This window comes from Heterodontus francisci, chromosome 45, assembly GCF_036365525.1.
Source record: "Heterodontus francisci isolate sHetFra1 chromosome 45, sHetFra1.hap1, whole genome shotgun sequence".
Classification (NCBI taxonomy): Eukaryota; Metazoa; Chordata; class Chondrichthyes; order Heterodontiformes; family Heterodontidae; genus Heterodontus; species Heterodontus francisci.
Window position 1 is genome coordinate 16,347,135 of NC_090415.1, and position 23,533 is coordinate 16,370,667.

The window sequence follows — 23,533 nt, forward strand, 5'->3', positions numbered from 1 at the left end:
TGGAAGAGTTTATTCAAAAAACTGAATTATTCTCAATAATGAACAATATTTTCATCATACCTTGTGTAGTCCCATGAAGAGTAATTTGCACTGCAACGAGACAAGAAAAGATATTTCATTAACTGTGTCCGTCTGCATATGTCACATAAGCTGCTACGCTTTAAGGTTACAAAATAGAGGAAAGATGCAGAGGCTGATGTTCGACTTAGCAGAGACACCATTCTGCACGTGCCACCACATGTTAAGTTCCGTTGAAGGAAACGCAGAATGCAAGTGCATCAAATTATTCCCACTTACCCCTAAAGATCAAAGGGAAAATATCATTTTAATGATATTCCTGACCTGAAGACAAAATAGAACATTTAATGCCAGATGAAAGGAAAATTACAAAAATTGAAAATACGCATTGTTCTGAGAGCAACTGAATTGTCTTTGCTCTGACAAATATAAGGGAACATTACATTAAAATTAGAGGATGGTTATTTAAATGAAATTGAGGAAGTGTTTTTTTCACATAATATGAACATAGGAACATTGGAGCAAATTTAGCTCGTTGAGCCTACTCCACCATGAAATGTGATCCTGGTTGATCATCTTTCTCAATGCCACTTTTTCTCGCTATCCCCACATCCCGTGATGTCATAAATATCCAGATATCAATTTATTTCTCGAACATGCTCAATGATCGAGCTTCCACAGCCATCTGCGGTAAATAATTCAAACGATTCTCCACCCTCTGAGTGAAGACATTCCTCCACATCTCAATCTTAAATGGTCTCCCTCCTTATTCTGAGACTATGTCCCTTGGTTCTAGACTCACCAGCCAAGGGAAACATCCTAACTTCATCCACCCTGTCACGCCCTGCAAGAGTGCTGTATGTTTCAATGAGATCATATTTTATTCTTCAAAAATGTGCCAGTAAAGAACCAGTTTCGTCAATCTCGCCTCAGATGACAATCCTGCCATCCCAATAATTAGTCTGGTGAACCTTCTTTTCACTCCCTGTATGAAAAGGACATCCTTCTTTAGATGGGAAAACCAAAACTGTGCACACTAGGACAAGTTCAGTCTTACCAAGGCTCTATACAATTACAGAAAGACTTCTTTACACTTGCACTCAAAAGTCCCTGTGATGCAGACTTCCTAATTGGCTTCCTAAGTGCTTGCTGCACTCGCATGCCAGCTTTCAGTGGCTCATGAACAAGGACAACCATGGTCCTTTGGACTTGAACTCTTGCCAACCTCCCACCATTTAAGAAATACTTCTATGTTTCTACCAATGTGGATAACTTTTCACTTATTCACATTAGACTCCATCTATTTCATTGCCCATTCACTTAGGCTGTCCAAGTCTCCTTGAAGCCTTTTTGCATCCTCATCTCAACATACATTAGACAGCTAGTTTTGTGCTATCAGTAAATTTGGAAATATTACATTTGATCCCCACATCCAAATCATTTATATAGATTGTGAACAGCTGTGGCCCCAGCACTGATCCTTGTGGTACCCCAGTCGCAACAACCTGCCATCCTGCGGATGACATGATCATCCCTGCTCTCTATTTCCTGTATGTTTACTAACTTCCTTTGTGGGATAACACCAAACGCGTTCGCAAAATCCAAATACACCACATCCACTGGTTCTCCTTGCTCTATTCGACCAGTAATATCCTTTAAAAAAATCCAACAAGTTTGTCAAACATGTTTTCCCTTTCCTAAATCCATGGTGACTCTGTCCAATCATATCATTATTTTCTAAGCGTCTACTTATCACATCCTTTACAACATATTCGAACATTTCACCTCCGTCTGACGTCAAACCAACAGGTCCATAGTTACCAGTTTTACCTTTCCCTCTTTTTTTGATAGTGGGTTATATTTGCTCTTGTCTGCAGAAACCTTTCCAGATTCAATACAATTTTGAGAGCTACCCATCAATGCATCCATTATCTCTTTGACAGCCCCTTCAACACTCTGGGTAGTGAGAAATTGCAACTCTCCAAAAAAGGCTGCGGACATAACTAGTGAATTGGACCCTTCAAAACTCAGATGAATACATTGTAGTTGTGCCGAGAATAAACACCTTTAGAGCAAAGCTGCATAAAGGCGTTGAGGCACAGATGAGCCATCCTATGATTGAATGGCACAGCAGGTCGAAAGGGCCGAATGGTCGACTTATCATCCGAACTTTCATAAGCAACTATAAACATATTCTCATCATCATTATTATTATACAATTGTCTAGATTGCCATTCTAGCCCTTGAACACAGTTTAAGTCCGGGCTACAGGGAGCTTAATACTTCTTTATTTCCTGCGCCTCAGTTCACAGGAACCACACTGTTAAGGCGATGCACGTTGCTGCCAAGTTTTTGAAACAAGAATAGCAATGAGAACAATGATTAATGCAGATGCATTTGTATTTACTTGTTAAGAAATAGATCCTCTGGTTTATCCAGATGGGATGAACGAGTGGGATCCTTTCAGTTATTGAAACTGATTAATGCGTTCCTCAAATTGTGCTTTATGTGTTAAGCATCAGAAGAAACACGAGGCCCAGTATATCACCAATAGCTGCATCTTTAAGAATATTTAAAGTCCTTTCAGATCTGCTACAGTTAGTTGTGGAATACGTTGAGGCTAACAAGGTTCCATAACTAATTTCAAGTAACTGAAACGACTGGGATTCTTGACAAAGTGTCGATCAAATATGCAAACCCTCTGTCTGTTCCTCTTTTCTACATCTTAACAAGACAACAGAACACTAACATCAGCATGTTACAGAAAGGCAGACTCAATGACATATGACTAAAATTATTAATTTTCTCTAAGTTCTCGTACGTTAGGAAACTTAATATTGGAGATCCACCAATAGTAAATTACCATGTCTCAAAATGCATAAGTCATTAGTTTACATCGAGCTAAATCACATTTATTGTTTTGTCTTTTTTTAAAGCCAAGGGTGCGAAGCAGTTTCTGGAACTAGTATGAATTGAGAAATCGTGTTGTGCTAGCACACGTCTATATATATTCTCTCTGACAACAGGCAATTAACAGAATCTAATTACAGTGCCTGTGCAAGAGTGAATTGACGAAAACGTTGCTCTTTTTCTCGCAGTGTCACTCGATCTCACCATCTCTTTAAATGACACTTTCTTGCCCTATCAGTTCTGGTCTCTTTCTCTTTTCCTATTGGTGTTTTCGTCCTTTTCTATAGCTATGCTGCTCTCTGCCCCTCTTTCCGTGTTTCTCTCTGTCTCAGTCACTCGCTGTATGTCACCTGTGTCTATCCCCTGCTTTATCCCATTGAGTATCTCCCTCTCATGTGTTTATCCTCCTCTTCCGCTATCTTGCTCTCTCTCCCTTTCTCTCTCTCTCTCGCACGCTCGCTCTCTCGCTCTCTCTCTTTCTCTCGCCGTCAATCTGGTGTATCTTTTTTCAGAGACTGTACCTGTGCATGTGCTTCTCACTGCCTCTGTCTACCTCCGTGCAGCAGATTTTCAACAAGATGCGTGCCTATGCCAAACTAAAGATTAAAGCAAGGATAAAGATATTATTAACATCGACCTAAAGAAATCACGAGCCATAACGTTCATTACAGTTAGTAGCAGAAATCAGTAATAGTGGAACAACTGAGACATCGCTGAGACTTTATATGAAGTACAGATAAATACTGACCATTTCGGTAAACACAACTATAATGATATGAATTTTTAACGCATGTAAAAAATAGTTATGTTGCAGTTTCGAGGCGAAATTAAGTGGGATTCAGGCTCCAATACTAAGCTGGTAGCCTTTGACATGAAAGGAAAATAGCAACAAATCTTGTTACTCTGACTGACCAAATTTAGATTAGCACAAAAGCATAGAAATGAGATTTCAAGGCAATTAAATTGAATCAAATTTAATTGAGCTTTACTTTATGCAGTCTGACCTTCACATCACTGTCATTGCCAATTCATTGTGACACATCATGTTAGAAGATTTACGCCTTTACTCTGATTACACTTTCGCGGTGACTGAGGCAGATTTTGAAAAGCATTGCAAGTATTTGACATCCACTTACAGAAGATTTGAAGGAGACAGATGCACGTCATTTCACATGCGGGGTGCCCAAACAGGAATGCAGATCCCTCTGTCACGTGAGTTCTTCGGATCAGCCGCTTCCTGGTCTGTTTACCCGAAACGTGAAAACATAAAATAATGCCGGGCAGAAGGAGGTCATCTGGCTAATCGTTTCTGTGCCTGACCTTTGAAAGAACTTGCCAATTGTTTTCACTCCAGTATACTTACCCCGTAGACTTGTACCTTTTCGTTTGTAGTCAACTTCGCCACAAAGACAGAAACATCCAACTATATATAAAAATTGGGGATCATCATTCTCTTTTCTTCAATGCAGCCTCTGCTTCATCAGATCTGGATGAACATTTCCACTGAGCACCAGAACAAATCGTTTCCGTCAAACATGTGGCAAATTCGTCCTCAGCGCATTTGTCAGTTTCACATTCTTGGTCCCGACAAATGTAACCGCCCACGTTCAGCCCCTTGCATGGTACTACTGCTTCAGTGTCAACCACATGCTCTCTCAAATCCTTAAACTTCTGACGTGGATTGAGGCTATGTTGTGTTTCCCGAGACATATCCGAAGCTGTGGACTGTGCTGCACATGCGCAAGGCGACTTCACAGGAAAATCAGTGTGACTGGTGAGTGCATTTGCGAATGAGGTTGTCCACCCGAACGCTGAAAATATGCTTAGCCCTGTCAGCAGTTAAATGAATTCATATCAGAAGTGAACAGGCATAGTCCAGGTCACAGACATCTCAGCATATTTTATTCCATATGAACTATGCTAACTGCGAACACAGAGAAGGATCAGTGTTTATTAAGGGAAAGGAATACTAACAAACTATAGGTGGAAGCAGCGAGGATAGAGGCAAGGGGTAGGGTAGAAGCTTAGAGGAATTTGGATAGGGACTTGAAGGAAATACATTTTCTAGGCTACGGGGAGTGGGACTGACTGGATTGCTCCATGGAGAGGCGGCATGGGTCGATGGGCCCAATGGCTTCCATCTGTGCCGTAAATGACTCTTTGACATAATGTACTACAGTCACATCTTCAAACGTTGGAATTATCTCCTGCATATGCAAGGACGGTTCATTAATGTATCTCAAGAAAAGCAGTGATTCCTATCCCAACGTTTAAGCAACAGCATTATATCTTTCCCTCCAGTCCAGAAGGAAAAATCAATACACCACGACTCACTGCTTTCTTTCCCTTACCTGATTTTGTCGCCACACTGCCCTTTCAATTCCATGGGTTTTCACTCTGTTGATAAGATCATCATGCTACTTTATCAGACATTTTTTGGAAATCATATCAAATACACCACCTGCATAAAATCCCCTTTACTTCACTGAATAGCTGAATCAAGTTAGACAAAACATGTTTGATCTTTAATCGTACCATATAGGCTATCATTTGTTAACGCATAATTTTCTAAGTGCCAATTCATTCTGTCCAGGAACTTTGTCTCTAACTTTAACCCATCACAGACATCAGGTTGACTGGCCTGTAGTTGCCGGATTTATCCCTCACACATGTTGTGATGAATAATGTTAAATTTGTAATCCTGCAGTTCTCTGGCACCAACCCGAAAGTTAAGAGGGTTAACAGAACTGTGACCACAGCGTCAGGAATGTACACATTTACATCCTTCAGTAAACTAGGATATTTATCAACCAGAGAAGGGGACTTCTCTACTTTGAATTATCGCTGAAGCACCTACTGTTCTTTGAAGCTTTTTCCCAGGGTGGAAGAGTCAATTACTAGGGGACATAGGTTTAAGGTGCGAGGGGAAAAGTTTAGACGGGATGTGCGAGGCAAGTTTTTTACACAGAGGGTGGTGAGTGGCTGGAACTTGCTGCCAGGGGAGGTGGTGGAAGCAGATACGATAGCGACGTTTAAGAGACATCATGACAAATACATGAATAGGAAGGGAATAGAGGGATATGGGCCCCGGAAGTGCAGAAGGTGTTAGTTTAGGCAGACATCAAGATCGGCGCAGGCTTGGAGGGCTGAATGGCCTGTTCCTGTGCTGTACTGTTCTTTGTTCTTTGTATCTTGTACTGGTTGTTTATGTATTTTCATCTACCTGATGTCGCTACTGCTGCCTGTTTTACTGTGAAATTGGCAGCATCGTCTCCTCCACTGAAGATGAAGACAAGGTACTCATTTAGTATCTCCACCATATGCCTCTGCCTGTATGGCAACTACGCCATGTTGGCAGCTAATCTGTCCCACGCTTCCTTTAATCCATCTTCAAGTAGTACATGTTTTATGAAAGACTGTTGAGTTCGCAAATATGACTTAATCACCGTGTTTAAACATGTTTATTGATTTGATAAGGCAGCTGCAGGCAACCGAGGTTCTCTGTGGAATTAAAAATGAGTGGATGTCACCTTAAAATTAGAGCCATGCAATTGTGGAGAGAATTCAGCAAACTACTTTCCCCTTACATGTTGGTCAACCTCGGTACTTATCTCCCTAAAATGCTGCAGATGTTCACAGACAACAGTGGATCTTAAGACTTAGACTGATCGATTTTCCAAGGGTAAGATTATCAAGTGAAAGGGAGCTAATGCGGGGCAATGGACTAAAAGCACTGACCACCCATGATCTAAATAAACTGCAGATCAGGCTCGAGTAGCTGAATGACATACTTCTCTTCACTCGTTTCTATTCTTGTCATAAACATGATCAACTCAATTCTTGTCTGATTTGTCACGCTTACCATTGTTGGTGAAGGCAATAGCTGACCAAATAGCAGACTGCACAAAGCGTCCTGCACACCGCAGTAAACAGGAAATCACATTTAAAAAGGCAATACATCTTTGCTGCAAGCTTTGCAAATACATTTGCAAACGTTTGCATGATATGTGAGTAGAAATGTATTTGTATTTAACTGGTTAACGACGAGAACGTTGATTAACCATCCCATTAAGCTTCACTGTTTCAAGTGCTTAATTGGTCCAGTCACGTCCACAATGTGTTTATTTTCAGCTCTATTGCAAAGTAATGTTGCAAGCACTAAAACAACTCAAGATTTCCTTTTGCAATTCGAGTAAACTGCGAATGAAACTTAAAGTGAAGATGCACTGTTATAAATTTCCATAAAATTCCCTGCCAGATAGTTCTTAAGGCGTCGGTTTAGGCTAAATTATATCATTGGAAATGATTTTCCTTCGGCTTCATTAATTCACTGACAGGCAGCAGTGACTGGACTGGCGTGCAGTTGGAAATTGTGTTATGTCAACACCTTACTTTATGTTTTATGACTGACATTTAAAAATAAAAAAAAGCAAACTTATTTTCGTGAAGACAAGTTGAGGTAAACTCAACTCCATCCCTCTCTGTCTTCTCACTCTAGTTCATTTCATTTTCACGCTCCCGCTGTCTTTGTCATTTGCGATGGGTCTATGTGGACGGTGGCCTAGTGGTAATGTCACTGAACGTTTAATCCAGCGGCCCAGGGAACCGTCGTGGGGACATAGGTTTAATTGTCACTCAAGCGGCTCCGGGGGCGACAGCAAGAATGAACTTGAAGTTCGTTGTCGTTAGCAAAATGCAATAATGAAATCAACACCACCGAGCCAAGGCTGCAACTTGAAGTGCATAGAATTTCTAATTTCTATTAAGAAACGTACTAAAAAAATTGCATTTTTGAAGCATTTTCTTCAAGCAGCACTACTGAATTACACAAATGAAAATTAACTATACAGTTTGGAAATAGTATTCAGTGGGTTGGATCTTTCAATCAGAGAGAGTCTCATAAAAAGCAAGAAATATTGTTCTCCTCACCAGTTCGGCTTAGTTTTAACATTGTACCACGTTCTTATGACAACAGTAAGGTGTACATTGCATTTCAAGACATTTGAATTGAATATCTGACAATATCATTTCAGTGTGATGACACCTCTTCAGCCATGGGCCTTTTTACGCCCATAAAAGTCATTCACGGTGTATGATGCAGGTTTTCAAAGAGGCAGCAAACATTTGAGATTAATTTCGAGAACACAAAAATGAAACAAATGTCCTTCATCTCTACCGTGGCGTGCCGGAGCTGAAATCCAATTCCCTCTGTGAAGATGGGAGCTTCCGATCCGGCTTGTGTTCTGTGTTCCTGTGAAGTATGATTACAGAATCATAAAGTGCAGAAGAAGATCAATGGGCTGATCGTGCCTCTCCAGGCGCTTCGAATGAGCTGGCCAAATGGTTCTCATCCCCTGCAGATAATCTAAGGCCTCGTATTTCCCCTTAAAGCTAGTTTCTCGTTTTCCTAAGCACTCATGGGCCCCAAAAAAGTTGCAGACATCACAGATCAGCCGTACACGTCAGTGAAATGTCTCACAAAGGTGCCATCGCGCATTTACATTATATCTGCTGTATTTAAAGTTTAATACTCTAATTGCTCCCATTGGAACATGGAACAAATGTAACTATATGGTGTGAGTATGAAATTGCATTGTTGCGCCACATGTCCTACTGGTGCAGGCCTGTGGATAGTCCGTAAACTGTAATACTGATACAGTCCTTTAAAAAGCATCTATACTGTCCTTACTGTATTGGTACATGCCTATAATTATTACTTTTTTAATACTGTCCAAATGCTACAAGCTTACAATTATTCCCTCTACTGTCCTACTTCTACATGCTAATGATGTTTCCCTATATTGCCTTACTGGCACAGGTTTACATTTAGTACCAATATTGTCCAACTGCTACAGGCCTATAACTAGTGCCAATACTGTCTTACTAGGACAAGCCTATTATCAGCACATATAGCGCTTTATTGGCACAGATCGATGATTAGTACCAGTTAGTTCGACCTCGTGTAAGTTTGTAATTAACAGGTACACAATTCTACTGGTGTCTATATCTTCGACGGGTCCACGCCTATGATTAGTACCGACACAAAGTTTCTCAAAGAAGGAGTATCGTCTGTGCCTGCGCTGCACTGCAGGCACAGGTTTATGAGTGAAAGTTCTATCGTGTACAGCTTTATTGAGGGACAAAATGCGTGGCCACGGCATGAGGTTAAGCAGTTAGTGAACGCAATTGTGCTCCATTGATGGGATCACTGTTTAACCCAGGGGTTTATGAGGCCTAGCGCACAGGAAATCGCCAGGAGTTATTTTGAGACTGGCTGCTGTCAGCCCATTAAATAGTATTATCATAGCGTCCTTGGTTTAAAGAAGGGGTCATCGCCCCATCATGTCTACATTCCCGCACGACACAAGATCTACCTGTGAAGCATGACAGTGTTAAGCAGCCCATTTATACTGATTGGATTCACGTGTGTTTCGTAGTGAACTGGATGATGAACAGGGTGCTGGTCGGTACAATCACTGGGTGAAAGGAGAAGACAATCTGGGGTCAGAGCGGTGGGGTTCTGGAGAGAATGAGACAAGAAAAAGTCTCGTTTTGCAAAAAAAAAGGTGTGGTTTGCAGATAGTTTGCTAGGATTAAGGCCCGTTCTTATCAGAATCGAAAACTATTTTGAACTGGAGACTGACATCTCCTGTTGCCTCATTTGGTCACATAAACAGTGAGCTTAATTTTGCACTTCAGATTTCATAGTATGAAACAGCACAGAAAGTGGGCATTCGGCCTATCGTGCCTATTCAGTCTCTTTGGTAAAGCATTCCAATTAATCCCAGACCACTGTTTTTGCCTCTCTCCTTGCATTTTTATCCCTTGAAATATTATCCAGTTTCCTTTTGCATATGCGTCTGCGACACTTTTTTCGCAGCACGTCCCAGATCACAACAGCTCACTGCATGGAAAGAAAAATATTTCCCCATGTTGCCTCTGGTTCTTATCCCAATCATCTTAAACTGGTGTCCTCCAGTTACCAAGCATTCGTTTTAAGACTTACTGATATAATTACAGAAAATATTCGTGTTTGATGAAACACCTATATTTCAGTCATTTACATAACAATTTCAACTTTCAATTGGTAATCATTTCTGACCAATTGTTTCTTACTGTAATTGCCAATGTGTAAGCCCACTTGATAGAGTTATATTTTCATCTCTATTGTCCTATGTTTCCTTTACCCTCTGGAGTTTAGAAGAATGAGAGGAGATCTAATTGAGGTATGTAAGATGATTAAGGGGATTGACAAAGTAAATATAGAGAGGATGTTTCCTCTTGTGGAGCAATCTAGAACGAGAGGTCATAGATTTAAGATAAGGGGCAGCAGATTTAAAACAGAGATGAGGAGAAATTACTTCCCTCAAAGGGTCATAAATCTGTGGAATTCACTGCCCCAGAGTGAGATGGATACTGGGACATTGGGCAAATATAAGGAGGAGATAGACACATTTTTAATTAGAAATGTGTTGATGGGTTATGGTGAACGGGCAGGAAAGTGGAGTTGAGGCCTAGATGAGATCAACCATGATCGTATTGAATGGCGGAGCAGGTTTGAGGGGCTGAATTGCCTACTCCTGCTCCAGTTCTGATGTTCTTAATGCGTTTTAGCAGTAAGTGTCAATGTCTCCTCTTCAATCATACAGCTGCATAATTTCTACTCTCAGTCTATTAACTAATTCAGGCACCCAGTCACTCTCTAGAGCAAAAACACTGAGTTTATGTAACCGTATTTAAGAGGCAATGTATTGTCCCCCAGTCATTTTTTAAGGAGACGATGATTGTGTTCTGTCTCATCTTTCCACATCACTGGAACAACTGTGCGACTCAATGGCAATGCCAACGAATACCGTGCCGTTTTTATACACTTCTCCCGATGTTCGATGCTATGCTGAACCTTTGCTATTGTCCTTTGCCATGTTTTATCTGTCCATTTGCTCTGATTTTATTATTAGACTGTATTTTTTGTGCGTGTGTGCATGTTGTTTGGCAAACGTGCTATTCAGCACAAGGTTCCAACGATGTCACAACATATGTGTCTTTCAGGCTCGCTGGTTTTGCTGAGACAAAACCGAGCAGAAGTCATAGAGTCAGTGTCATTATGGCACGTAAAGAGGTCATTCAGCTCATGGATTCCAATCTGGCTCTCTGTAGAACAATCCACTCAGTCCCATGACCCCGCTCTATCCCCAAAGCCCTGCAAGTTCATTTCCTTCAAGTGTACATCTAATTTCCTTTTCAAATCATTCATCGTCTCTTTTTCCGCCATCATCGCAGGCAGCGAGTTCCAGGCTATTATCACTCACTATATAAAAACGTTCTCACTCTCATTCCCCCCAATCTCTTCCCTGAAACCGTAACTTTGTGTCCAGTAGTCCTTGTACCATCAACTAATGGTAGCAGATATTCTAGGTCTATCAAATCGAAATCTTATATACATCTATCAAATATCCCCTCAATCTTCGTTGCTCCAAAGATAACATCTCCAGGTTCTGCAACTTATGGTTACAATTGGGGACTTTACTTATCCTAATTTAGACTGTGCTAGTCGCAGTGTAAAGAGTAGAGATGGGCAAGAATTCCTAGATTGCATTCAGGAAAATTTTCTGCAGCAGTATGTTTCCAGTACAATGAAAAGGAGGCACTGCTAGACCTGGTTCTTGGGAATGAGGTATGTCAAGTGAATCAATTGACATTAAGAGACCACTTATGATTCAGTGAACTTGTATCATAGACTCATAGAGTTATACAGCCTGGGAACTGCCTGTGTGGAGTTTGCAAGTGCTCCCTGTGTCTGCATGGGTTTTCTCCTGATGCTCTGGTTTCCTCCCACAAGCCAAAAGACTTGCAGGTTGGTAGGTAAATTGGCCATTATAAATTGCCCCTAGTATAAGTAGGTGGTATGGAAATATAGGGACAGGTGGGGATGTGGTAGGAATATGGGATTAGTGTAGGATTAGTATAAATGGGTGGTTGATGTTCGGCACAGACTCGGTGGGCCGAAGGGCCTGTTTCAGTGCTGTATCTCTAAGCTAAACTAAACAGGCCCTTCAGTCCATCGTGTCTGTGCTGGCCATATAGCACCCAACTATTCTAATCCCATATTCCTGAACTTGGCCCGTAGCCTTGTATGCTATGGCGTTTCAAGTGCTCAACTAAATACTTCTTAAATGTTGTGAGGGTTCCTGCCTCCACCGCCTCTTCAGGCAGCGTGTTCCAGATTGCAACCACTCACTGAGTGTTAAAATGCTTCCTCAAATCCCCCTAAACCTCCTGCCCCTTACCCTTAATCTATGCCCCCTGGTTCATGACCCCTCTGCTAATGGAAAATGTTTCTTCCTATCGAACCTATCAATGCCCCTCATTAACTTGCACACCTCAATAATGTCACTGCTCAGCCTTCTCTGCTCCAAGGAAAACAGCCCTAGCCTTTTCAGTCTTTCTTCATAGCTGAAATGCTCCAGCCCAGACAACATCCTGGTGAATCTCCTCTGCACCCTCTCCAGTGCAATCTCATCCTTCCTACAGTGTGGTGCTCAGAACTGTACACAGTACTCCAGCTCTGGCCTAACAAGCGTTTCATATGGCTCCATCATAACCTCCCTGCTCTTATATTCTATGCCTCGGCTAATAAAGCCAAGTATCCCACATGTCTTCCTAACCATGTTATCTACCTGTGCTGCTGCCTTCAGTGATCTATGGACAAATACACCAATATCCCTGTGACTTTCTGTACTTTCTAGGGTCCTACCATCCATGGAATATTCCATTGCCTTCTTAGTCCTCCCAAAATGCATTACTTCACACTTTTCAGGATTAAATTCCATTTACCACTGCTCCACCCATCTTACCAGCCCATCTATATCTCCCTGTAATCTAAAGCGTTCCTCCTCACTATTTACAACACCACCAATTTTCATTACGTCTGTGAACTTACTGATCATACCTCCTATATTCACATCTAAATCATTAATGTACACTACAAACAGCAAGGGTCCCAGGACCGATCCCTGCGGTACACCACTGGACACAGGCTTCCAATCGCAAAAACAGCCCTCGACCATTACCCTCTGCCTCCTTCCACTAAGCCAATTTTGGATCCAATTTGCCAAATTGCCCTGGATCCCATGGACCTTCTTAAACAATCTCCCATGCGGGACCTTATCAAAAGCCTTACTGAAATCCATGTATACTACATCTCCTGCTTTACCCTCATCGCCACATCTAGTCACCTCCTCGAAAAATTTAATCAAGTTAGTTAAACACGAACCCCCTCTGCCCCCCCCCCATGACAAAGCCATGCTGATTATCCATGATTAATCCCTGCCTCTACAAATGGATATTAATCCTGTCCCTCAGAATGTTTTCAAATATTTTCCAAGCCACTGATGTTAGACTCACCGGCCTGTAATTAACTGGTTTATCCCTACTACCCTTCTTGAATAATGGTACCACATTCTCAGTCTTTCAGTCCTCTGGTACCTCTCCTGTGGCCAGAGAGGATTTGAAAATTTGTGTCAGAGCCCATTGCTATCTCCTCCCTTGCCTCAGCCTGGCATACATCTCATCTGGGGCTGAGGGTTTATCCACTTTTAAGCCCGCTAAAATAGCTAATATTTCCTCCCTTTCACTGTTAATATGTTCAAGTGTTTCAGAATCCCCCTCCCTGATCGTTGCACCTATATCGTCCTTCTCAATGGTAAACACCGACGAAAATTAATCATCTATTGCAGAAAATACGCAAGTATGGGGTTGAAGGTGATTTAGAGCTTTGGATCAGAAATTGGCTAGCTGAAAGAAGACAGAGGGTGGTGGTTGATGGCAAATGTTCATCCTGGAGTTTAGTTACTAGTGGTGTACCGCAAGGTTCTGTTTTGGGGCCACTGCTGTTTGTCATTTTTATAAACGACCTGGATGAGGGTGTAGAAGGGTGGGTTAGTAAATTTGCGGATGACACGAAGGTCGGTGGAGTTGTGGATAGTGTCGAAGGGTGTTGTAGGGTACAGAGGGACATAGATAGGCTGCAGAGCTGGGCTGAGAGATGGCAAATGGAGTTTAATGCGGAGAAGTGTGAGGTGATTCACTTTGGAAGGAGTAACAGCAATGCAGAGTACTGGGCTAATGGGAAGATTCTTGGTAGTGTAGATGAGCAGAGAGATCTTGGTATCCAGGTACATAAATCCCTGAAAGTTGCTACCCAGGTTAATAGGGCTGTTAAGAAGGCATATGGTGTGTTAGCCTTTATTAGTAGGGGGATCGAGTTTCAGAGCCACGGGGTCATGATGCAGCTGTACAAAACTCTGGTGAGGCCGCACCTGGAGTATTGCGTGCAGTTCTGGTCACCGCATTATAGGAAGGATGTCGAAGCTTTTGAAAGGGTGCAGAGGAGATTTACTAGGATGTTGCCTGGTATGGAAGGAAGGTCTTACGAGGAAAGGCTGAGGGACTTGGGGTTGTTTTCGTTAGAGAGAAGGAGGAGGAGAGGTGACTTAATAGAGACATACAAGATAATCAGAGGGTTAGATAGGGTGGATAGTGAGAGTCTTTTTCCTCGGATGAGGATGGCAAACACGAGGGGACATAGCTTTAAGTTGAGGGGTGAAAGATATAGGACAGATGTCAGAGGTAGTTTCTTTACGCAGAGAGTAGTAGGGGCGTGGAACGCCCTGCCTGCAACAGTAGTAGACTCGCCAACTTTAAGGGCATTTAAGTGGTCATTGGATAGACATATGGATGTAAATGGAATAGTGTAGGTCAGATGATCGGCGCAACATCGAGGGCCGAAGGGCCTGTACTGCGCTGTAATATTCTAGTTCTAATTCTAATTCTAAATCCTCTGGCTCCAGACAAAGATTGTCACGTTTGTCCCTAATGGCCCTACTCTTTCCCTGGTTATCCTCATACCCTTAAAATACTTATAAAACACATTGGTATTTTTCCTTTATCTTGCCTGCCTGCGCTTTTTCATGTCCCCTCTTCGCTCTCCTAATTACTATTTAAGTGCCCCCTTACACTTTGTATCCTCCTTTAGGGCCTCCGCTGTTTTCAGTGCTTGGAATCTGCCGTCAGCTTCCTTTATTTCCTGATGCATTCTTCTATATCCCTTGACAACCAGGGTTCCCTGGACTTATTCGTCCTACCCTTCACCTTAACGGGTACATGTTGGCTCTGAACTCTCACAATTTCCTCTTTGAATGACTCCCGTTGATATGCTGTAGACTTCCCGACAAGTAGCTGCTCACAGTCCACTTTGGCCAGATTCTGTTTTATCGTCTTGAAATCGGCCTACTCCCAATTCAGTACGTTTATTTCTGGCCCATCGTTGTCCTTTTCCATAACTCGCTTAAATATTACAGAGTTATGGTCACTATCCCCGAAATTATCCCCCACTGACACTTCTACCAGTTGGCCAGCTTCATTCCCTTGGATTAGGTCTCGTACTGCCCCTTCTCTTATCGGCTCAAAAAGCTGTCTTGTATACATTTTAAGAATTCTGCCCCTTTTAAGCCGTTTGCACTAAGTTAATATTGGGGAAGTTGAAACCCCCTACTATTGTTACCCTGTCATTTTTGCACCTGTCAGAGTTTGGCCTACATATCTGTACCTCTATCTCTTCCTGCATCATAAGGATTATGTTGACTATGAAAATGGGCAATCTAGATTAAGACTAATTAACTGGGAGGATATAATCTTTTATGGGAAAAGAATGCATCTGAGATGGATAAATTGGAATTACATGCTGACAGGAGAAATTTTTGCCTCTCAAAATTCTAAATGTTAAGCCAGATTGATTCTTTTGAAAGATTACCTTCAAAGAAGAGATATTTCGGTTACAGTCAAGATATATTCCCACAAAAGGGAAATGTGGGACTAAGAAATCCAGGGATCAGTCGAGGGTGAAAGAGATAATGGCTAAGATCAGGAAGAAAAGTTCTTATGGCAGATAATACAACCGAGAACCAAGCTGAGTATAGAAGGTTGAGAGGGGAAGTGAAAAAGCAAATAAGAGAAGCAAAGAAAGAGTAAGAAAGGAGACTGGCAGCCAGCATAAATGGGAATCCAAAAGTTGCCTATAGGCATATAAATAGTGAAAGGGTTGTCAAAGGATTGGTGGGGCAGATTAGGGACCAAACAGGAGATTTACACATGGAGGCAGGACACAGAGCTGATGTATTAGATGATTAGTTTACATTGCAGGTCACCGTGTAAGAGAAGGTAATTAATACACTAACGGTATTTAAATTGATAAGGAGAACGCATTGGATAGGCTGCCTGCATTTGAAGTTGATCAGGCACCGACATAATCCTGTTTTTTATGGGGGGGGGGGGGGGGGGTAATATGTGGTGTGCCTTTAAGGCTGTAAGAAATCAATACTTCTTTAAGGCAGCAAGCTTCTGAAGTTACCTCGTACAGGTGCATCTTGGTTGCCCTGGATACAACCATTCAGAGCCAGAGAACAGGACATACAATGTTGAATTTCAATTTTTGAACGTGGTTTTGCAGAGACAGTTGAGAGACAGTTTGAGACACAGACTGTTCTGACAGACAGCTGGCACCTGAAAAGAGGTCTCTCTTCTGAAGGAAGCGAATTTAGACTGTTTATTTTTACCTCTCAAAATTCTAAAAGTTAAGCCAGACTGATTCTTGTGAAAGTGGTTACGAATTGTTGATCTGCTGCGGTCGTCACTGGAAGGAAGAAAAGTTTGAAGCTTCAAATGTTGAACTGAATTACAGAATTCCTATCGTCGGATTCATTGGACACTGGAAGATTGTGAGTGGACTTTGAATCAGAGGGCTGTTCGTCAGGAAACGTAAATCTGCAGGGATTTTACCGTTATTGCTATGTTTAAATACTCTTTTATCTTAGCAGTGTTTAAGATTTTAGATTTTTTTCAAATAAACAGTTAATGTGTTGATATCTAAAGATACCTGGCTTGGTCGTCCTCATTCGGGGGCCGCTAGAGTGTTCAATTCAGCTGTGGCTTTCTTTGATTTGGGAAAACTTAAAGATATATAATATGCGACCTTCAGAGTGGCGAGAGTGCGTTGCTCTCAATTCAATAAGAATCAAATATTTTGATTGGGGGCTTTGTCCTGAACGGTCGTGCCATCACATATTAATTGGGGGCCCGGCTCACATTTTAATTAGGCAGCTCACATCTAGGATCACAATCAGACTAATTGAAGGGCTTGCATTTTGAACCATATTAATTACTCCTCTCCGGGATAATATATTTAAATTGGGGTCAATTGGAAACTCGATTGTTAGGATCTAAATCTAATGCCAATTACAAGGGAATAAAAGAACCAGGTCTCTTGTATAATAAGGTACAGGCTATGGCATAGTAATGGCATTGGTGGTTGAAGCAGAGTTTTTGGGAAAGCAGAGTGTATATCTGAATGACTTGATGACTTTAACTAAGGACAAATTAAAAGAAATAGCAGCAAAATTGGGATTCGAATTGAAATCAGGTGCCAAAAAAACAGAGATAATTGACATAATAGCGCAACATCTGGAACTAGAAGAAGAAGAAGAAGAAGAAGAAGAAGAAGAAGAAGAAGAAGAAGAAGAAGAAGAAGAAGAAGAAGAAGAAAACTTGAATTGGAAGACAGGGAGAAAGAGAGGGAATTTACGTTAAAAGGGATGGAAATAAGACAAAGAGGTAGTCTTTAATCCATGGAAAATTCGGATCAGCAAGAATCTGAATTTAGCTCAGGACCCAGCGAAAGGTTGTTTAAATGTATACAGGCTCTTCCTAAGTTCGAAGAAAGGGACGTATTGGCATTTTTCATATCTTTTGAAAAAATAGCCAAACAGATGAAATGGTCAAAAGAAAGCTGGACACTGCTTATGCAAAGCAGGTTGGTCGGCAGAGCTCATGAGGTTTATGCCATGCTTCCTGAAGAGGCTTCGGCAATTTATGAGATGGCAAAAAAGGCTATTCTCACTGCATATGAGTTAATCCCTGAAGCTTACCATCAGATGTTTTGGAACTTGCAGAGATTGGCTGGGCAGATAAATGTAGAATTTGAGAGGATGATGCAAATTACGTTTGACCGTTGGATACGGGAATGAAAGATAGAAACCACCTATGAGAACCTTGGAGAATTCATTGCCTTAGTATCCTTCAGTAGTGAGAACTCATATAGATAACCTGTAAGTTTTGAAAGCTAGGCAAACAGCGGAAATTGCTGATGAATTTGAGCTTGTGAATAAGCCAACCTCTTTTGTCTGTCACCTCCATAGAGCCGAGAAGTATAGGAAGTGGGAGGTGAAAAGAAGGCAAGGACAAGAAAGAACAGCTGGGAACGCCCCAGGATCACCTTTTCAGGTCAGAAAGGAAGCTGAGGGTAGAAGTGAGATTCACAAGCGAAAGTGTTATCATTGCCACAAAACGGGTTATCTTCGTTCAGAGTGCTGGAAATTGCGAGGTCAATCCATAGACCTTATGGAGCTAGTACAGAGAAAAAGACTTTAACTGAGAGTATAGCTGACCAGGCTATAGCTTTAACAACAGCTGTGAATGTGAAACCAGATACTAAAACTAAAAGGAGTGTAGAGGTTAAGAATAAAATGCCCCAGAGTTGTAATGAATTTTTTGTTAAAAGGGAAAGTAGCTCCATATCCTGTAAGTGAGACAGGAAAATCTATCATTATACTCAGGGATACAGGTGCAACCCAAACTCTCTTGCTGGGGAAAGATATAAGGTTTCCACCGGAGAGTATCCTGAATGCTAACCTTTTAGTAAATGGAATTGGTGCCGTGTGTACCCGTACATTCGTATAAAATACGCCAGTGAGTGACTTAATATCTGGGATAGTAACTGTAGGTGTTGTCAACAGTTTACCAGCAATGGGAATTGATCTACTCCTAGGAAATGATTTGATTAGATCAAAGGTATCGGTTTTTCCTATAATTACAGAGGAACCAAATAAAATTAAGGAAACTGAACAATTACAGAAACAAGTTCCGAGAATATTTCCTGTGTGTCTGGTTACCCGAGCTATTGCTAAATTGGATCCATTGTTGGAGGTAAAAGGGGCACCACAAATAGATAGCCAAGTATCTGAAACCTTATTTGCGGATTTAGATAATTCAAATGAGATTTTTAACAGATCATCTATCATTGCAGCACAGCAAGCTGATCCAGAGATATACCGAAGAGCACAGATGCCTCTGAAAGAAGCTGAAGCGAAAGGACTTCTGGAAAAGGCTGTTATATGGCAAACCGGGTTTTAAGGAGGAAATGGAGACCGCCTCGTAGACATGCCGATGAAGACTGGACAGCTGTTGAACAGGTAGTGGTATCACCTAAATATCATTAAAGTTTATTAAGGTTCGCACATGACATTCCTTTTGCAGGACATAGGAAAATTCGGTAGAACAAATCATGCATAAGCCAACATTATTACTGGCCAGGTCTTACAAAGAATGTGAGATAATTTTGTATGACATGCCAAATCTGTCAAATGGTTGAAAAACCACAGCCTACCATAACAATGACACCGCTAGTTCCTATACCAGTGATTATGGAACCATTTAGAAGGTTATTAGTAGACTGTGCAGGACCCTTACCAAAAACAAAAGCGGGGTATCAATACTTATTGAATATCATGGATGTGGCTACTCGATTCCCAGATGCCATTCCTTTGAGGACATAATTCCGGATGGTCATTTGCATATCTAGCTCCACAACACTTTATGCGTTTGCATACTTGCATCATAAAATTGTACTTGTATTCCTCGTAGAACTTCTTAGTCAGTTCTTATGTAATATGGTACTAATTAGTCTCTAGTTCTATCCAATATTCTTTATGCACCTTATTATTCTTTTCTAGTCCTATATTCTGATGCCCAATCCACTGAACATTTATTTTAAATCCTCCCCCACCACACAAGTGATCCTTCCCATGAGCACATTGGGCCCAGTCCTGAGGTCTAACTGGTCCCTTTCGAATAGGTGATTGCTACCCCGGAATCTGGATCACTCGTTCCTGCACTATGCCCTAAGCCACGCATTGATCTTCCATACCTCCGGGAAATGGGCATAGTTTAGGAAAAATACATTGAAATGTTGATCAGCCACGGTCGTGTTGAATGGCTGAGCAGGCTCGATGGGCTGAATGGCCCACTCCTGGTACTATGTTCCTGTGTTCCATCTCTTGCTGGTGTGTAGCCCTGTAAGAAATCCAGCTATTGCTAATTTCGAAGTCCTCCTTTTTAACTTCCTCCCGAGCTCTTACCATTGGACTTGAATACCTAGCCTCCATATTGTGTTTGAAATGCCGTGCACCATAACTTGTGGCTTACTCCTTTCTCCCAGCAGAATATTCCACAGCTTCTTAGTGATGTCTGCCTCGCACCAGGGTGGCAACACACCACGTGGGACGTATGAAGCCAGTTACAGAAATGCCTGTCTGTCCCCCTGACTATGGAATTTCCTATAACTGCTACATTACTACTCTTTGCTGTTTCCTTCTGTCTAGTCCCTTGCCCACTGGTGTCAATGACTGTTCTACACTCCTTAAAGGAGTCATCACTTCCATCAGACTCCAACTCTGAGTACGAGTTTGAGGGTAGCACACACCCCGAAGACTCGTGCACTTCCTGCTTCTTCACACTTTTGCGGATGGCCACTCATCTCTCAACCTGAAAACACATGGCCTGGGGGTTGATAACCTTAGTAAGCATACGATCCAGGAATTCTGCAGCCTGTAACTCAATCTCCTGACTCCCCATTGCCTGTCCAGCATCTACAATACACAAGTCAGGAGTGCGATGGAATATTCTCCACTGGCCCGGATGGGTGCAGCTCCAACAACATTCAAGAATCTCGAAACCATCCAAGACAAAGCGGCCCGCTTGATTGGCACACCATTCACAACCACCAACATGCACTACCTTCCCCCCAATGCACAGTGGCAGCAAATTGAACCATCTACAAGGTGCACTCCAGCAATTCACCAAGGCTCCTTCGACAGCACCTTCCAAATCCGCGACCTCTACCATCTAGAAGGGCAAGGACAGCAGACGCATGGGAACACCACTACCTGCAAGTTCACCTCCAAGCCACACACAATCCTGACTTGGAACGATATCACCATTCCTTCGCTGTCGCTGGGTCAAAAACCTGGAACTGCCTTCCTTACAGCACTATTGCTGCACCTACACCGCAAGGACTACGACGGTTCAAGCAGACAGCTCACCATCACTTTCTGAAGGGCAATTAGGGATAGGCAATAAATGTTGAATTATCAGCGACACCCATATTCCCGAACGAATAAAAATAATTATCTCATCCTCCCTCATGCTCCCCAGAGACTTCAGCTGCCCCTCAAGTTCAGAAATCTCAGGCAGCTGGAGACAATTCCTATGCACATAGTTCCCGCTATCGTGGATTTGAGTGGAGAACCATTTTCCATTCTCGAGCGGGATCAGGAAGTAGCGTACATGTGCTGTCATCCTAGATTGCAAGTATGGAATTATTGGTACATTTTATAGCGCGCTATAAGTGTTAATTCTGTCAGCCGCACCTTATGTAGCCCCAGCATTAACTAAGACTGTGAAAAATATGGTTGTGCAACCAGAAGATAATTCTGGTATTGTTACGAACGTATTCAGTGAACCATAAAAGCTTAGACGGAAAACAAAAAGTAAGGATGGTCTGGATCAATAAGTGCCAATAAATCAGCCCAATGCGCCATGAGAAATTTATGTGGAGGAAATAAGATCTGTACCAAGCCGAATCTAAAAGTCTGGGAAAGTCCAATGAATGTGCAAATTCTATGCTGGCGGTGGCGGTGTGACAGTTAGTCAGATTGTGTGTGTGTGTGTGTGTGTGTGAGAGAGAGAGAGAGTCAGTGGATGTTTTTATTTTACATTGGTGCGGGTGTTTGCTTGTGTGCTTAGGCCGAGAGAACGGGTCGAAGAGGACAGTCAGGAAAGAAGAAAGGGCGGACCATTGTATTCTTGGGCTGTTTTACACATTTAAACATCTCTGCCCAGTAGGTGACGCTCCAGTTCAATAGATGCGCTGCTGGATCACGTGAGAAATGGCCGCTAGAGAAGGGAAAATTGAAATTCATCGCTGCTGCGTTGGAGGAATTGGAATTTCCGAACAGGGAATGTGTGTATCAGGCCATTACTTTGTTATTTCTAAAACAGCTAATTTCCTAAAATATGACAGAGTGAATATTTCCAGAAATATTGCAAGGCTTGGAAGACTCAAATGAGAGCTAGGAGCAGAATTGTTTTTGAAGAGAGGCAGGAGTTGTTAATGGAGAACATTATGGACTATGGGCTGCCAAGTTGCGATATGACGTTGTGCAAATTATGAATCAGTGGTCAGATTTAAGATTTGGGGTAGAAATATAGACTTTCTTTTCATCAATTAACATTCTGGAACGAACGCTGGCCTTGTTTTTTTTATTCGGTCATGGGATGTAGGCGTCACTGACCAGGCCAGCATTTATTGCCCATCCCTAATTGCCCTTGAGAAGGTGGTGGTGAGCTGCCTTCTTGAACTGCTGCAGTCCATGTGGGGTAGGTACATGCACAGTGCTGTTCGGAAGGGAGTTCCAGGATTTTGACCCAGCGACAGTGAAGAAACGGTGATATAGTTCCAAGTCAGAGTGATGTGTGACTTGGAGGGGAACTTGCAGGTGGTGGTGTTCCCATGTATTTGCTGCCTTTGTCCTTCTAGTTGGTAGAGGTCGCGGGTTTGGAAGGTGCTGCTTTAGGAGCCTTGGTGCATTGCTGCATTGCTGCAGTGCATCTTGTAGATGGTACACACTGCTGCCACTGTGTGTCCGTGGTGGAGTGAGTGAATGTTTGTAGATGGGGTGCCAATCAAGCAGGCTGCTTTGTCCTGGATGGTGTCAAGCTTCTTGAGTGTTGTTGGAACTGCACCCATCCAGGCAAGTGGAGAGTTTTCCATCACACTCCTAACTTGTGCCTTGGTGGACAAGCTTTAGGGAGTCAGGAGGTGAGTTAGTCGCCTCAGGATTCCTAGCTTCTGACCTGATCTTGTAGCCACGTTATTTGTATGGCTATTCCAGTTCAGTTTCTGGTGAATGGTAGCCCCTAGGATGTTGATAGTGGGGGATTCAGCAATAGTAATGCCGTTGAATGTCAAGGGGAGATGGTTGCAAAAGGTAGAATGGTTAGGAGAAGCTCACTAGTACTTTTTAAGCTCTTATTGGTTCTCTCATCACTTGTTGCAGTCCCGCTCTGTCAGATATGTCCGTCAGGACTCAGCCAACTCCATCAACATGCAGGAGTGCCGATTCGTTGCTCTGGATGTGCAATAAGTGACATTCAGCAGGAGGTTTTCTTGCCCATGTCTGACCTGATGCCATGAGTCTTCATCAGCTATCGCATCAATGTTCAGCACACCCAGAGCCACCATCTTTCTTAATGTAAACCAACATGGGTGGGTCTGTTCTTCTGCTGAGACAGGACATAGCCAGCGATGGCGCCAGAGGAGTCTGTTACAATGGCATGATTCTGTAAGGTATGATTCTGTCAATATGACTGGGGCAGCCTGTTGCTTGACAAGTCTGTGGCACAAGTCCCGAGATTCAACAATTATATCACGACT

At 42.3% G+C, this 23,533-nt stretch overlaps 1 protein-coding gene across 3 annotated transcripts in view; it reads right to left on the reverse strand.

Moving 5' to 3' along the window:
* LOC137356138 (Fc receptor-like protein 1) overlaps positions 1 to 6,563 on the reverse strand; it is a 39,867-nt gene extending 33,304 nt beyond the window's left edge. Inside the window, exons 1-3 of one of the 3 annotated variants that reach the window (XM_068021943.1) lie at positions 6,516 to 6,563; positions 5,280 to 5,325; positions 61 to 90 (exon numbers count right to left, since the gene is read on the reverse strand). Coding sequence is in view for 1 of the 3 variants with exons in the window: in XM_068021941.1 (XP_067878042.1) it covers positions 61 to 90; positions 4,065 to 4,095 (61 nt within the window). In the remaining 2 variants the exon portion in view is untranslated. The other 2 variants (XM_068021941.1, XM_068021942.1) reach the window with 2 other exon arrangements.
* Between the last annotated feature and the right edge of the window lie 16,970 nt (positions 6,564 to 23,533).